This window comes from Nelumbo lutea, chromosome 6, assembly GCF_056320005.1.
Source record: "Nelumbo lutea isolate HS-2025 chromosome 6, American lotus-T2T, whole genome shotgun sequence".
In the NCBI taxonomy this organism is placed as follows: Eukaryota; Viridiplantae; Streptophyta; class Magnoliopsida; order Proteales; family Nelumbonaceae; genus Nelumbo; species Nelumbo lutea.
Window position 1 is genome coordinate 32033866 of NC_142689.1, and position 17517 is coordinate 32051382.

At 35.7% G+C, this 17517-nt stretch overlaps 1 protein-coding gene across 1 annotated transcript; it reads left to right on the top strand.

The window, feature by feature from the left end:
- Nucleotides 1-14603: 14603 nt before the first annotated feature.
- LOC148848371 (cyclin-U4-1-like) lies at nt 14604-16514 on the top strand. The gene is made up of 2 exons (XM_088948019.1): nt 14604-15166; nt 16070-16514. Exons 1-2 carry the CDS (start codon nt 14832-14834, stop codon nt 16302-16304), a joined length of 570 nt encoding a protein of 189 aa, XP_088804145.1. The 5' UTR covers nt 14604-14831; the 3' UTR covers nt 16305-16514.
- Nucleotides 16515-17517: the final 1003 nt, after the last annotated feature.

Genomic DNA, 17517 nt, shown 5'->3' on the forward strand with positions numbered 1-17517 from the left:
TGGATATATTATTACTATAATTTTCATCATCTAGAATTGTCACGTGCAATGTCACGTGCAAGGCACGTACCTACTTACTAGTCTATTTAAAAGGAGTTATATGGGAGGTTTAGCTAATTGTGGATGCAAAATCCCCAAACATGGGAACATAGGAAAGATGGCATTTTATTTTATTTTATTTTGGAGGGAAGGTGGATCCAACTAAAGCTTGTTAATGCCACCTGACCCATATTTAAAGTACAACGGCCCACCCATCATCTAATTGGTCCAACCTAATAGACCAATTGGTTATTTTTATTAATCAAGTAAAAAATAAGAATTATTTTTATTGATAATGAAAATTAAATACATATTCAAAACTAACCAATCCATCATTAAAACAAATCAATAGTTGATGAGTTGTAAATTGGAGGCATCCCTATAGAAGAGATGATGTTGTTTGCAGGAGCGGAGCCAGGGGGACTAAGCCATGCCCACCCCCCCCCCCCTATGGGTCAAAAAATCTCTACTTCCTATGTAAATTTTCCTCTCCCCCCACTCTTTACCTCAATGGTTGCCTCCCTTATGGGTCCATCCATACTTCATTTAGGTTTTGGCCCCCCTTATAAAAATTTTCTGGCTCTGCCCCTGGTTGTTTGCACCTCATGCCAATACATTATTCGATCCTACCAATGTTTCAAGTTTGAACAAAACAAAAATATGAATTATTTAGCGTTATACTTTTCCTAGTTAAAAGATTTATTATTAAAACTTGGTCCTCGCCCTCGCCTATTGCACGTGCCAAATTGCTAGTACAATTGATATATTAATGTGTAAAATGATTCCTTTGCCATGGGCATGCTTAATAATCTAGATTTAATTTCTTTTGCTAAGAAATCTATATCTAGTTTAGGGCAACTATTTCCTTTCCCATAGGTTGTGTTTTGTGTTTGGTTTGAAGGGCAAAGTAGGGAAAGAAAGGGAAAGGTAGGGAAACCTTTAAAAACCTTGTATAGGTTTCTCTACTTTTCCCTTCCTTTTCCTATCTTTTCCTTCAAACCAAACCTAGCCTTAAGGCTTCAATTGCTTCTGCATTAATTTTTTGGGTATTTCTTGGGTACTAGTGCAAGAGCATGTGATATTCAGTGATGAACAAGTAAACATAAAAGGGTAAAAATGTCAAAATTTATTATATTTGTTAAATTAAAATTTAAAATATTTAAAAATTTTAATCTTTTACAAGTATTAACATTATATGATGTTATTAAAATATTATGGTTTAATGCTTATAACTAGGACATAAATGCTTTGAGGCACTCAGGGTAAGTTATAAAGAGAAATGATTGACCAACAGTCAATTTGGGCTCAAGGATTCTTCACCAAACATAACTTAGGCTATCCATGCAGAGCCCACCTTTAAAAGTCAGTAGCCAGAAGCCAATGCACTTTATCTCTGAAATAATTTGGATTAGCTGAACATAATAGCTGTATGTCGGCTGTGGATATAATGATAACGCTAAGAGTGTCAATTGGATCAGATTTAGTTCAATTCATTACAGATGGATCAGGTCCAATCTAATTAATACATTAAATTATTTTAGATGCGATCCAATTCAATGTTTAGACCATCCAATCTATTCAAATTAATTTTAATTTATATTGATTTCAACCCAAACCGAAATCACACCTATATTTTTATCTTCTAAGATATCGATTTAGTTCGACTCAATCTAATATAAATCCATCATGGATGGACCAGGACAATTCAATCCAATAAAAAAAATGTACTTTGACTATTAAGTGTGAGCTGATGATCCAATTCAGTATTTCTCATTGGTCCATCAATTAATCTTACTCCTTCCCAAATGGGTTAATGGTAAAGATGTTAACAGATTTGTAGTCGTGTACTCTTGTAAATAAGTTTTGGCGTAGACCCAGTGATTTGTCCTATATATCTATATCCTATGATCCTATCACCATAAAGTCACCAAATGGGTAAACTCTTGTAAATAAGTTTTGGCCCTACCATTTCTCAGAAGATAAACATGCCTAACAAAATATCCAAGGCACCCGGTTTTGGCCACCCCTTGTTTTTTTCGAAAAGGTTCTTGTGGTGATAATCCAAAATTACCCTCGTAGAGTAATCGCAAAATTCCTCCCACAAGGACTCTTTTGGGTTTTCAGGGCTTTTCTTTTAATTTAATAATACAATATAAAACTGCCAGTCGACCTTATCACCTGCGCGCGCGCTGACGGCTGAGTACTGACCAACACCTGCGGCTGCAATTGCAAAAACTTCTATTCCAGTCCGTGTCACAGGTCGCTCCACTGTCTTCCTTCCGACTCTCCTCCGGGACTCGGCCCCTGCCATTGCTTGAACTTGAAGCATATTTTCCGCACAACTATTCAATTGCTCCGGCCGGCCTCCGTGATGACTTGTGGTGAAGCGAAATCCGACCCAGGTAGCAGTCGGAGAGAATCCCAGCTGCTCCACTGCTTCGGCGTCCCGTTCAGTCGAATCATCAAGAACTTCCGCTGCTTCTGGGCCTATTACGCTCTCATCATGTGGGCAATACTTTTTGCAAGCCTCCTGCCCCGACGCCGGGTTGCGTTGATCTTCTTACTTGTGGTGACGGCCCTCGCCGGCATCTTCTTGCTGCTGTTGGTGGCATTACGCATTTCAGAGGTGATGACATCCCCCAACGCTGAGCCAAAATCTCCAGCAGTTATTGAAGTCATCTTTGTTCCGACCCTCATCCTCATTGCCATGGTTCTGGTCCTCACTCAGGCCATGCTCTACATCCTTGTGGCCTTGCTGCTCATCTTGACCGTGGTCGAGCTCATCCTCACTCACGCCCTCGTTCATTTCCTTGCTTCCGTCGCCATTGGATTACCCATAATTCTTACTCATGCTATTTTACTAGCAAGGGATAATGATCTTCGTGGGTGAATATATAATACTGAGTTTTGGATCCTGGGAGTGCTTAGTACTGTAGATATTTTCGGACTTTAAAGGGATTAAACTGAGTTTAATTTACATTTTTGTAACAATCAAAATTGTATGCTTTGTGCATATACTTTCTCCCTTTGGCTTTGGCTCTCAATAGAAGAGATGCTGTGCAGATTGCAGATTCCTCAAGTCTGTTTTCAACACAGAAGAGACAAAAATTTGCCAATTGATGGGCAACCATCATCTATTTAGCTGAATATGAAGTGTTTAATATACTAACTTGGGTCAAAAGTATTCCTATCTTAATTCAATCGTTAATAAACAATAATTGGCTTCTAAAGTGGACCCACCCCATATATACAGAGTTGTTTGAATATTTTATATTTATTAACAAATCATAGGTTGAAATCTCACGGAAGTTCATTTCATTCATTTATATGCGGGTTCGAATTAAATCTTTGTTCAAATCGGACTAGCTAATATTCGAATTCGAATCCGATTAGAAAATTTGATATTCGAATTTGATTTAATATTTGATAGATATTAAAATTTAATATTTGAATTTAATTAAATATTTAATTTAGGTAATTAATAAATATATAAAATAAATATTTTATTTATATAAATATATAAATTATTTATATAATTTAATTATTTTATATATAAATTATATAAAACATTTAAATATTTTATATATTATAAGTAAGAATTAAATAATTGATCGAATTCATATATTTATCGAATTAAATCAGATCATATCCGAATTTGAATCTGATTAACTATTTGATATGAATCGGATATCCAAATTCGACCGATTAGATATTCAAATTATCCAAATTCGACTCGATTATATCGAATATTGAATTTAAAATCGGATTTTCAAATATTATTAACACCCCTAGTTTTGGATATATATTAGAATCAAATCAAATTTAGATTCTAATATGATATATTAGTAGTATGGGTTCAACTATGATATTGGAAAGACATGATACCAAAAGTATTCGAAACTAATCAATTAATATCATAAAAATGACATCCAATCAGAGATATTTATCGAATTCATGATGGGAGGGTTTTGGTTGGTCAAAACAATTTTAGTTTCATGTCTTTCCACCAACATAGATTTTCCCCCATAATATTAATAAACTGAAAATGACTTTGATATTTCATATCATAAACAAATGACTTTTTAGTAAAAAATACAACATTCAAACCAACTTTACAATATAAACACTATATTTGGGTTAAAATGAGAGAAAAGTCAGAGAATGCATAGTAGACATGGGTAGGGGTGGAGACGAATTGAGCTTTTCACAAGCTATTCAAGCTTGGTTAATGAAAAACTCAATTTGGCTTTGTTTAAATCGAGCTTCGAGCCAAACTCGAGCCCAGTGAAACTCGTTTCGTGAGGCTTGCAAGTTTAATCGAGACTAATACATATATACATACATACATACATACATACATATATATACATACATACATAAATACATACTATGTATAATAATATTATATATATAGTATTTATATTTTTATATGTATAATAGTAATATTATATATACACATAATTTTTTTTTATTTTTATATCTATGATAATAAATAATTTTTTTAATTCTTACTTTTTTGTATGTAAAAGAATAAATTTTCTATGTATAATTTTTATTTTTTATAGGAACTTAGGCTCACAGTCGAGTTCAAGCTTGAACGTACAAGCTTTTTGGCTAGTTGAATTTGATTTTAAGCCTCTAGCTCAAGCCTAACATTGTTTTTGTCGAACCGAGCTTAAATATACAAACTTTTGGCCAAATCGAATTCAAGGTCAAGCCTCTAACTAGAATTGAGCTCGAGCCAACATTTTTTTTTTTTTTTTTGCGAGTCCAACTTGAATAACCAGACATTCAACTCAGTTAGGCTCGAATCTATCCCTAGACATGAGGGACATGAGAAGGATATGCTATCCACCAACTTATAATGTCATGATGACTCTATACATGAACCTCATACTACATGACGAAGCCTATTCAATGACCACCGAGATGATGGAGAAGAAAGTACCCTTAGATGTGTATTCCTAGCCATTTGTCATCCTGTGTAACCATGGGTCCACGGAAGAAGATCATGGATGATGGACCAAATCTCAAAATTGTGTATTGCCTTTCTTTCTCTTAGTGAGGAAGAAGGCGAAACAGCTATAACAGGGATGTAATTGAAGTTTTAAGGCAAGTGAGATGTCTTGAAGACGAAATTTACATTTCCCTGATCAGCAGAATAGTAGAGGAGGTATGGTATGATCTTAGGGTCCGTATGGCTGATGAGAATAAGGCACTGAAATTATAATTGATATAGGCGTATAGCCCATTTTCCCATTTGAGAGAATGGTCATTCCAGACTCCCCGATTTTAGAAAAAAGCCCCCAAATTTTATTTTCATTTGCCTTATGCGGTTATGCCAACCTTCCTACAATGGTGCATATCTTATAGAATTCAATTCCGATTTCTCTCTAAACCAAATAGAATCCAATTCTGATTCTCAGACAAGAGGAATAAATGATTCAGATTTCATTTGTAAGGGATTTTGATTCCGATCCTGATTCCAATTCCTGCTCCCTTACCAGCAAGTTAGCCAGCACCTTCGATTCAAGTTAGGAAGTCTCATAAGTAATAATAGTCCCTCTCTACAACTTATTTTAGACAATGATGCTATATTTTACCAATTGTGTTTTGCTGCAGAAGCTAAGATCGGGTTGGATTCATGCTGAGTGGGGCTCAGGTTGGGTCAAATCGGTGTCAGACTCAACTCATTGACACCCCTATCAGGATTTTTTTTCTTTTTTATTTTTATCATGAAATAACTTTTGCTTACTCGTGATATCTAACACACCTCCATACCAAAAATTTCCATCCGTTTAACAATTGAAATTGAAACGAATAGAGCGAATCTTAAAAGCTTAATTTTTTTTTTCAGGAGGGTCAAGAGGGTAAAAAGCAATGGACATACTATTTAATATTTTTTGCTGTTTAATATTATTTTATTCAAAAATTTAAAAAAAAACATGTATAAATAAAGGTACAACTTGAGTGGGATCAGATTAAACTTTTTTTTTTCTTCAAAATTCAAATGGACCTAACCCAAATCGAAGAAATGTAAAATGCTAATTCAGACCAACTCGAATTGTACCCCTAATTAATATACAAAGAAAAGACACATAGGTCAAGAATTCATGTTTGCAATGACAATGCGGCAGCACAAGGTAATGCTGAGAGTCAGGGCCTTAAATATATTGCTGTGGCCCAATCAAAACGTCACTTTCATCTAATTCAAAGTGGAGCCAAAGCAATATATGAAAAGTTTTGATTATGTTAGCACGACAATACTGTCGTAGCAAAAGTGGTTTGATTGATCAAAAGGCAAGACAGACATTCCAGCCTGGTTATTTAAATTTTCAAACTTATGAGTTAGCCCACCCTAATTTAAGGTCCATTTGTAAAACAAATTGGGCTCTAGATGATTGTCAGTTTACTGATAGTGGGCTTCATTTTTGGCTGTAGGACAAGTTCAAATGAATTTTAGTCCTAATTAAATTATCTGGGCCCAGATAATTAAATTATCTGGGCCCTCCCACGTTTAATTGGGTTCGATTATGATATGGAAAAGATAAGATATCTGAAAAACGCCTGACCAATAAAACCATATGATTCGAATTCACAACTTTTCCCCGGCAGTTACATCTTACATTACATCCTTACCGGAGGAGTAGAACTCAGCAGTTTTGATAATGTGGCTACATCTTTTGTTTTCCATATTGTTTCATGCTTATTTTCAGATATCAAGTTCATCATTAAATTTTTTGAGCCCTTAAATTATCTCTTAGGCTCAGTTTGGAAGGAGTACAAAATATAAGGTTTTGCACTCTATATATTTGTATTTGTACTCTTTCCAAATTGAGGCTCAGTTTTAAAAGGAGTATAAATACAAATATATATAGTACAAATTCATACAAAATATAAGGTTTTGTGCTCTACATATTTGTATTTGTATTCCTTCCAAAAGGAGTCTAAAGCTATGTTTGGTTTGAAGGAAAAAGTAGGGAAGGTAAGGGAAAGGTAGGAAAACCTTTGCAAATCTTGTAAACGGATTAGATCGTATTCAAATTTGGGTACATTTGTATCCAATTTGACACTGTTCATGTCGGATCTGATAGGACTCGATCTGAATTCGAATCCTACCGGATCTTCTAATCTAATTTGATCCAACTTATTTTTCTTTAAAAATTAATACATTATTAAAAAATAAAAATATCAATTTAAATAAAGAAAAAACAAAAAATACAAGTATTTTTTAATTGCTTTCGTCATATATATACATGGTTTTTATAAAACAATAAATAATATAATCAATTTATACAAATAATATATTTATAAATAAATAACACATGTATAACACATCGGATCAGATAAAGGGTGGCCTGAATCAATCCGACTAGGGATTATATGAATTCGGCCAGGATTAGATCAGATCATGATCCGGTCCATTTGAAACCCTAAAGACAATAGTTATCACTTGTTTGCATCCTTGTTAAAATAACAAACTAACTTATCCTAAAATGCTTTATATATTCAAGGAGTTGAAATCCCCCCACAAAATAATTTCCCACAACGTCCCACAGCACATTCCTTCCGTGTATTGAAAATATCTCATAATGATGCTTTATCATCTCTAGTGTTATCATCGAAAAAATGTTTCAAATACACAGTGGGGATGTGCTGTGGGATATTGTAAAAATCTTTATTGTGGGGGGCAGATTTGAACTCCTATCCATGGTACATAAAGGCAAAACCCCCAAAACTCTTTCACTTATGTCTGGGAATTTTTGAATTAAATGCTGAATTTGTGAACCCCTATATAACTTGCGGAGTGCTTTCAAAACAAAAGGAAGTATGTATGGCGATGATGTGAACTGGAATCACATTGAAAGTTCAGAGGGTCCCCTATCGAATGTCCATCATTCCCTCACGTTCTGTGGCAAAAAAAAAAAAAAAAAAGTCTGAAAAGAGAATCCATAGGCAGATCAGCTCTACATTCAATCCCAACCATATATTGGGTCCCAAATACACAAAAATCGAATCGAATTTGGGTGGGTTCTTGGTTCTTATTAATTAATTCAACCAATGGTGGAGAGATTTGATATTAAACTGCTACATGAATAGATATAGGTGAGATAGTAGTGATGGAGCTCAACCGACTCTAGGCACGCTTGCAGTACTCTTTGGCCGTGTGTCTGCATTCCAAAAACATACTGGGAGCATTCCAAGTGAGGGACACCAGGCTAGGTCTTGTTTTATGTTTTCTGTGGTCGGTATTAATGGAAGAAGCCCAAGTGGGTCACTGACTGAAAGAGTCTTGGATGCCCAAAATCTAAAATGAGCTCTTTTCAAGGTAGTAGTAATTAGGTTTCTCTAATTCACTAAGATTCATTCAGCAACAACTCATTTGCTCCGTCGGTGGAAGGATATTAGTTTAATGGGCATGAAATAACAATGGAGAAACAAATTTGTGCAAAATATTCTCTCTCTCATGATTTTCAAAACCGAATTGGACCGGACAGTTAGACCAGAAAAATCAGGAACCAGTCACTTGATTAATTCTGTTTTTTCCTAAAACCGCTTTTTTTCCAAAATTATTGATTTTGGTCAACAAGTCGTTGCACCGACCAGTTAATCGTTTGAACGGTATTGATCATTTTTTTAATATTTTATTATTTTTTATTAAAACAGACTGACCATTTGAACATATTCGACCCAGTAACCGGACCCCTGACCGGTTCTATCACCGGATCAGTTTTAAAAACCATGCTATCTCTCTCTATAACAGGGACATATATTATCAAACACAGTGCAAGCTTTAATTGAATGTATCCTCCTCACAAAACAAGAAGCATGAGTACGTGAAACTGCAAACAAAAACGTACTACTGAAATGGATTACTCATTGGGAGCCATCCTTCAAATTACAATCTTGCCACAATTGTACTTGGTAGTTGCCAAGTCAGAAATGCAAACACCCAGGCACATGGTATTATATTTTCATTAAGATCTGACTCCTGTGGGTTCGACCCCCTTCCCCCCTTTAATTACGTAAAGAAGATAGCCCACCAAGTGATTATTAGTACAGATCAAATGGTTAGGACAACTTGATTTTGTCTTAAAGAATGAACATGGCAACACCCATTAATGTGGGTCAATGTGATGTGTCTAGTTGTGTGTTGCCCCTCCAAGTGTTGTGTTAAAGCTTTTTTTCATATTCTCTGCGTTGAACTTGATTCGTTAAATTTTAAGCAACTTAGTGAACCATTTATTAAAAATAATAATAATAATGAAAAGAAAGGGGCTCTACTTAAGAGCAACAGATTCATTGATTGATACCTACCCATTAGCATGTGTTGGACGTCCAAGTGATTGAGACCCTCGGCGAAGGGTTGCAGGTTTGCCAGGTGGAAAAATTTTAACCCAATTGATCTAAATGGAGAACCTAGGGCCCTTGACTTCTTGTCCATGTTAAGGGCATATAGATGCTTATAATTTTTTATTCATATGGACATATCATTTTTATAGGGTCATAGGAGGCGGGAGCCCCCCCCCCCCCCCCTTTGCCCTACTTTCTTCATTTATAAGTGTATTTAAATGTGGGAGCGAACTATGCGGATCTTTATAGAGGGAGGCTTCACATGGACAACACATTCAGAAGCTCCTCCTCATGAGTCACGACACTCTTTACAGTCTACTCTGGAGTTTAGATTTCTCAAATTGCCTCAACTGCCCCCATCTCTTACCTCAAATTGCTCAATTCCTTCACATGTATGATCATCAATATACAATGTGAAAATGTAGATCATGACCATTCATTTATTGACTAGATTTCTCAACTTAGTTGGTGGGTCCAAAACTGGGGTTGGACGTTGAAAAAATTGTGATCATCAATCAGGGTATATCAGTTAGACTGGTGAATGAAGATCAGAAAGCATCATTTATTTGTTTATGAGGTTAAGACATTAAGTAACATCACGGGTAGAGTTCCAGCTGCTTCTAAAATGAAAAGACAAGATTAGGAAGGACTTACACAGATTGGTCCATCAAATCATCCAAACAAGCATTGATAAATGAATAGCTTACGCATTCTTTCTTCTTCAGTCCTACTACTCAAAAGGTTCAATAATCTCTCTTAATTTGAGTGTCGTGCATGCATGGTCACTAATCTACTAAAAATGTATTAATGATGCATGACATAACATTTAGGGTTCAATTCAAAGTTAGGTAAAAACGTGAGAGTGTGATGATATTGAGCCTAATTAATTAAGGTTCAACTTTTCTTTAATTACTTGTTCAGGATGATTTCTGCGCTGATAGGCAACCACCGGTCTGGTTAGCCACGTGTAGTATCCTTCTCCATGTTAGCTTCATCTTAATTTGGATTGACAATAAAAGAAAAACAACCTAGTTTGCATCATTACACCCTTCAATTCTTTTCTCATCATTCAATTGGGTTGGTTTTTGCGTAAATGATCTTCTGTAGTTTCTGTGTAATGTTTATCATTGATATATTCAAACCCAAGGTCTAGCTACCTAATGTTAAGAGGCACATATGACAAGATTTAAAAATCCTAAAATGACTTCATTTCTAATTCCGTTATTGTCATCAGATGGTGATTCCTCTTAAAACGGTGCATTATTTGTTCAAGTGAACTTGATCTTATGCAATCTAGGAATGTCCCTTCAAAATGAATTTCTTCATGCAAGTAAAGCATTCTCCACCACAAAGATAAAATATAACAGCTGTTTATATATATTTGAACAAGAGGACCCACCCATTTCAGGCTCCACCTCTAGCTAACTGATCAGTAGTCATGTGTAAGCATTTCATATTAATTTTAGGGCCCGTTCGGGAGGCCTTTAGTGTTCATTGCGATGCTTCAAAGAAACTACCAAAATTTACTTCACCGGAAAATTGATTTTTGATCAGCTCAATTTAAGCATTTTTGGGTTCTGGGTTTTTCACAAAATATAACTTGATGGATTGTTATGTGAAACCTACCTTGCAACACCAAAAGCCGCTGCATGATATCCCTCCCAAACAGGCACTAACACACCTACAAGCTTGTTTTGCTTCACAAAGTTTAGTATTAATATATAGGGGATCAATCAGGATGACCCCTCAAGCGATTTATCTTTCTCAAAGCATGTATAGTATCACATCATTTAAAAAAGACCCGGCATGTGTTTTACTTGAGAAAGAAATACTCAACACATCCATAGAAGGGTTACTCTATGTGAAAATATAATATTGAAAAAGATATATCGTATACTCAGTATTATGAATCTGACTTGGGGCGATTTAAAAGGTTTCAAGGCGTCGGTAATTTGAAGTAAATTGAAATTTATACATATAGAAAACGGGTAATGTTGAGGGTGGAAAAAACTAGTATCCCGGTGAATATTCTTTCCAAAACAAAAATATCCTGAAAAGTTCTTTTCTCTCAAAGATTAATATACATGATGAATTGAATGGGGTCTAAGTAGTAATGAGGAATTCACCATCAATTCGGCAACCTAGCTTCAAGCTAATGTTAGTACTTGGCAAGGAGAATGAGCAAGTTTTAGCTATGAAGTTTTTTGCTAGAAAATTGAAATTTCAGCCAAAAGCGAAGCTGTTTCTTTGGTTATTGAGCATAGAGAAAAAACCTACAAGGTCGAGACTTGCTAATTTAGGATTAAACATTGGCCCCAAATAAACTTTGGATTTTTCAACTATCTACTTGTAAATTGCACATTCTCTACTCAAATCTGGCTTCTAATGCATGAATCCTTCTCAAATGGGCCCCAAGCCTAATGAATTTTTTTCTGGATTGGTGGGTCAGAATCTCTAAAGGCCTAAGGGCGATAGAAACAAGAGAAATTTTGGCATATATTATTTGGAGCATATGGAAACAAAGAAATAATTTGCTATTTAACTCTCAGATTCCCTCCCCTATAAATATCATAGAAAATAATAGGTGAGATCTCATATACCCAGGGGAGAAAAGGAGAAATGTCATCTATGTTAGATGGAAATCTCCTGAGATAAATCAAGAATTTGGGGAATTATGTGGGAGGATTCTGGAGTCGCACTACCTCGTCTTTGTTAGTGCTCTCCCTTTTTGTACCCAAAAAAAGAAATGGATTCATTCTACTTGAGATCAAATGTTATGTAAAACTAAAATGAAACAATTCCATTAAATGTGGCATCTAAACAATCTATACGCATGTCTCTAGCATGAAGATAACCTATTTTCAGCAGAAACTGATTATTATTGGTTTAATATGAACTAAAAATTCTGGTTTCAATTAATAAGATGACTAATTTTCCCTACCCTCTTTAAAAGATTATTGATCAACTTGGGAATATTCCAGGTGTGAAAACAAATTCCCCTAGCCTCTTTATAAGTTCAATACATTATAGTACGCCTTTTGCCTTTTAATCTCATGTATTATTTAATAATAAATGATTGGCCCCTTTACTGGTATGTTCAATATCACCTCCTTCCATCTACCCAACCACCACAAATTTAAGGTGGTGTTTGGGATCGACCTTGATCCCTCTATTTAAATTTTTCAAAAATCACTGATTTCTTAGAAATCAGTAAAATTGCTTGTTTGATACCATTATTGTCTTGTGAGACGATCTTTGAGAAATCGGTTATGAGTTTCTTTTGTAGTAATTATCAGTGATTTTGATGCTTATGGGAACTATCTCTCCTATCCATATCAGATGCCACATCATCCAAAAATAATTTTAAACAGCCTAAAAAGAGGAATCATGATTCTTCTTTTCAACCTGATTTTAATAATCAATTTTCCAATTTTTCAAAAATGGGCCAACTAAAGAACAAGATAATCAGTGATTTTGAAATCGCTGATGTGACACCAGTTTATAGAAAATTGGGATCGATCCCAAGCACTAGCTTAAATTACCTAGAACTATCAGTTTTTTTTTTTTTTTCTTCCAGATGATTCAGAATTTCAGATTTAGAGGCATTGACTAGCATTGACTCCTTAATAAACTTCATTTTCTTTGTGGGGATTATCTGTAATGACTAAAAGACACTAAACACCGTCGTCCAACATAAAAGGTGTAGAGAAAGGTTGCATGAAGGTAAAATTATAACAAATGAGGATAATAAGGTGTAATATAGTAATAATGCGGTATTAAATGTGCTACTTTTCTTATAATTCTGAAGATTTGTTCATTATTTATTATATTGTTAACCAGGGTTCTAAATATCAACGGCATATCAGCCCGAGTTGGTATTTTTTTTTTATGTTTTATTTATTTTTTTCAAAATCAATTCAAAAAAACCGGTTTAATACCCAATTACCCTTTGAACCAGTGATCGATCCGATAGAACCCTTGAAGGGATATATTGGAAAACCACCAGCATGATAAGCATCGATACTTTAAACCTTATTACTAACCGCCGGGATGAACAAAATTATGCAGGATGCAATTCTAATTCTAATGGTGGATCAATTGGTCTGAAATTTAAGTATGGTTGAGGCTTAAATTGTTTCTTATATGTCAGTTCAATTGATTCCATTCACATAAAAATGAAAGAAACATTGAATCTAAGAAGTAAAAAGATAAAAAGTATCGAAGAGGAAGTAGAGGGGAGTGGGAGGGGATTCCAAATCCTCCAAAGGGTGAATTACGACATACCACATCAGCCTGATTGATGGCTCCCACATCCACGTGTAGGGGACTGACATGTGGTGCATCGTGGTTGGGTCAGTGTTATAGGTAGAAAAGCTAGACCTAGACGGTTGGAACTCCGGGAAGAGGGAAAAGTGGGGAAATAGCATTAGCATCAATCAATCGTCTCAGTACAATCCTTATCACATTGAGAACCATGTTCACTCCGACAACACCTTAAACTTCACAACTGTAGCACCATATCGTCGCTACCTGGGGCAGTCATCGTTCTGTCCCTGTTCCTGTCCCATTGTTGTCTTGTCGATCGATAGAGAGAGAGAGAGACTCCACTCACCTCTTCAGTCTCCACTAGTTTTTACACCACCACTAACCCATTTGTAAACTCGGACGAGTTACATAACTCAGCAGAGTTAAGTGAGTTTGTAAGTAAATTCGAGGAAAATGGTATTAAAGTAATTTTATAAGCGAGCAGGAGCATTTGAGAGAACGCAATCATGGATAATAGGGAGGTTATCTGTATCTTACCAGCATGTTAAGAGCTCAGGGGCAAAGCCCATATTGAGAATATCTCGGAATTAAGGTGTTTTATTTCATGGAGAGAAATTCCCAATCCAAGATTGAAAAAGGTATAGTTGGAACGGTGTAGGTACGGGCTTGCCTGACAGAAGCCGATCACGCTTGCAATTTGCCGTAAAGTCTGGTAATTTCTTACTATCTTTTCTTTTACCATTTTCCTAAAATACCCCGATCCTTTGCAAAACTACATCATTGTCTTCTTGGTATAATCGCCATCTCTACAAGAAAAGACAGAGTTAGCCAAATTAGACGAACCCATTAGATTTATTTTATATTTTCTAAATAAAGGCTTAAGTTAAAAAAAACAAGGGTAATATTTAAATAAGAACATAATCATACATGGGGATATCCTGGTCATACTTGAAATGGATAAGGAAATTTTAGTAAATAGATTTAACTACCAACGACCACGATGACAATCCAGTAAATAGCGGCCATTATATACTCGAAACCCGCCTCTCGTCAACTTTGTCAAGACAGCTAAGAAGGAAAGAAGAGAGAGAAAGAGAGAGTTTCAAAGCAGTCGCATCCGCAGCTCTGGAGCAGAAACAGCAGTAACAATCAATAACAACAACAACTCATCAATGACGGAGCTCGAGAGACCGCATGTGATGCCGAAGGTCATCACCTTCCTCTCGTCTATGCTGCAGAGAGTGTCGGAATCCAACGACGTCAGCCGCCGATTCGAGCCTCAGAAGATCTCCGTCTTTCATGGCCTCACCCGGCCGACCATCTCAATTCAGAGCTACCTTGAGAGAATCTTCAAGTACGCAAATTGTAGCCCTTCTTGCTTCGTCGTCGCTTATATTTATCTTGATCGCTTCGCTCAGAAGCAACCGTCTTTGCCCATCAATTCTTTCAACGTTCATCGATTGCTCATCACCAGCGTCATGGTTGCCGCCAAATTCATGGACGATATGTAAGTTACCAATTATGTTCAAATTCTTGGGTCCCCTTTTATGTATTGATCTCAAATTTTGGTTTCTTTCTTCGTTTGATCTCAATGGTTTTTTCTAGTAGTTACGATTCTCATAATTGGATTCAAATTTGATGATTACCCCTCTCTATCATGATTGTGTTTTCTTCATCTAGGTGTAGCTTCTTCTGCTCTGCTTTTTCTGTAACTAGGAGGCTTTTGGATCCATGTTGAGATAAATGTTCACGAAAGGATTTGAGTTGATTCGAATTGAAACCTGTTTGAATTTGCTGGGATTTTTTAGGTTGAAAACTCAGAATTCCAGGTTATATATTTTGGGTCTTTTGATTTTCTTTACCATTGTATTTTTATGAAAATGAGTTCTAAGATTTGAGTTGACAAAACCCAAATAGCTTAGTTTAGCTTTAGCATGGAGCCATGGACAACCAAAGAATCTGAAATTAACTAAAATGTACCGGAGAAAATCCGGCGCATGTTAGACGCACCGTTTATGGAACAAAAACAACCACCGCCAGAGCCGGAAGAGGACATAAAATACAACCATGTGAGGTTGTGAACCTCACCATCTTTTATCAGACAGCCACCTAAGATGCGGTAATGCTGTCTATACATTGCTGTCCTCTACATTCCATGGAGTTGAAATCAATACAAAAGCCTTTCTATATTGATTCTCTTTTTCTTTTTCTTTTCCGATATTGCCCTGTGAAACCCACCTAGCCTTACTTCCCTGATATGTACCACTGTTGTTGACTTGAGGGGTCATTTAGTATTTTCAAAGATCAAGACAAAAAATGGTTTCTCTTGTTTTTATTCTTTGGGAATTTCCCTGTTGGCTCTGATAGAGAGCTAAATTCTAATTTCTCTCTGTCTTGTGGGAATTTACAGGTATTACAACAATGCCTATTATGCTAAAGTTGGAGGTATTAGCACAACAGAGATGAACTATCTCGAAGTGGATTTCCTATTTGGATTGAGCTTCCATTTAAATGTGACACCCAGCACCTTCCACACCTACTGCTCCTACATCCAAAGAGAGATGTACATTGAATCTCCCCTAAAGCTCCACTGTTGTTTTAATGAAGATGATCCCACCCATCAACAACAGCAGCTGGCTGTATAAGGTTTTATGAATTAATGTTCATGTTCGAGATAGCTAGAGATCCTCTCTCTCTCTCTCTCTCTCTCTCTCTTGTTTTCCCCTCTAAGGGCTGAAGATTGAACCCATGACCTTGTGTATTGAATCAACTTTCTTTTGTAGTTTTCTCTTCTTCAAGCTTTCCATTTGGGTTCCTGGAACTTTCAATATACAGAAGGGGAATTCTTCTTTACAGTCTGGTTGGCTAACAAACTCTGTTAACTTGCTTTTTTTTTTTTTTTATTTCCTCCATTAGACTTTCCTTTTTGTTGGATTTATTACTAACCCGGACAGGTGGCGCTGTGTTATTGGGTAGTTCATTGCAAGTAATCTTGGAAAAGATAAATAGTGAGTGAAAAGTTGTGTTTGGTGAACCTGGTAGATGACAAAAGTGTTTGGCAGAGGGAAAGTTGCTTGTTTGGATAAGTTAGATAAAGAGAGAACCTTCTTCTCTTGAAGATATTTGTCCAGATTCTCATGAGGGGACACTATACATGTGCTGCCATGGACAGCCAAGGGGACACTATACAGAGGGAGAGTTGTGATCTTACCAAGTGAAGTGGTAATATCTGCCTAGTTTGGATTCAAAAAAAGAAAAAAAAAAAGTCTTAGGCCTTAGCTTATGGTGGATTTCATTAACTTAATTTTTCGGGGGAACAATAGGCAATTCAGATTCCTTTTTATCAATAGTAGGGCTATGTTTGATTTGAATAGGAAATAAGAGAGAAATAGAAAGTTGGGGAAAAGTTATTAGCAAAATTTATGAAATTACTTGAACTGCCCCTAAATTTATGTTTCTCTCATTTTCTGTCAAATCCTGATCTTTACTCTTTATATGGTGCCAGTTAATTACTAGATGTATATGGCAAGGGATAATGGCAGTTTGGGCAGGGGTGTAAATTGGACCGGATTTGGTCCAATCCAATCCATTCCAATATGAATCCATTATAGATGGACCGGGTCCAATTCAATTTGGTTGTATATTTTAGATCATTTTAGATAGGCCCATTTCAATGTTTAGACCTTCCAATTTATTCAAATTGGTTTTAAATTAAATTGATTCAAATTCAAATCTAATTGATTAATACTTGTATATTTATTTTTAATGGACCAAATATTGTTTCAAACCAACCCAATCCAATGTTTTATTGATCCATCCAATCTATTTAAATTGATTTTGATTTGAACAGGGTTCAAC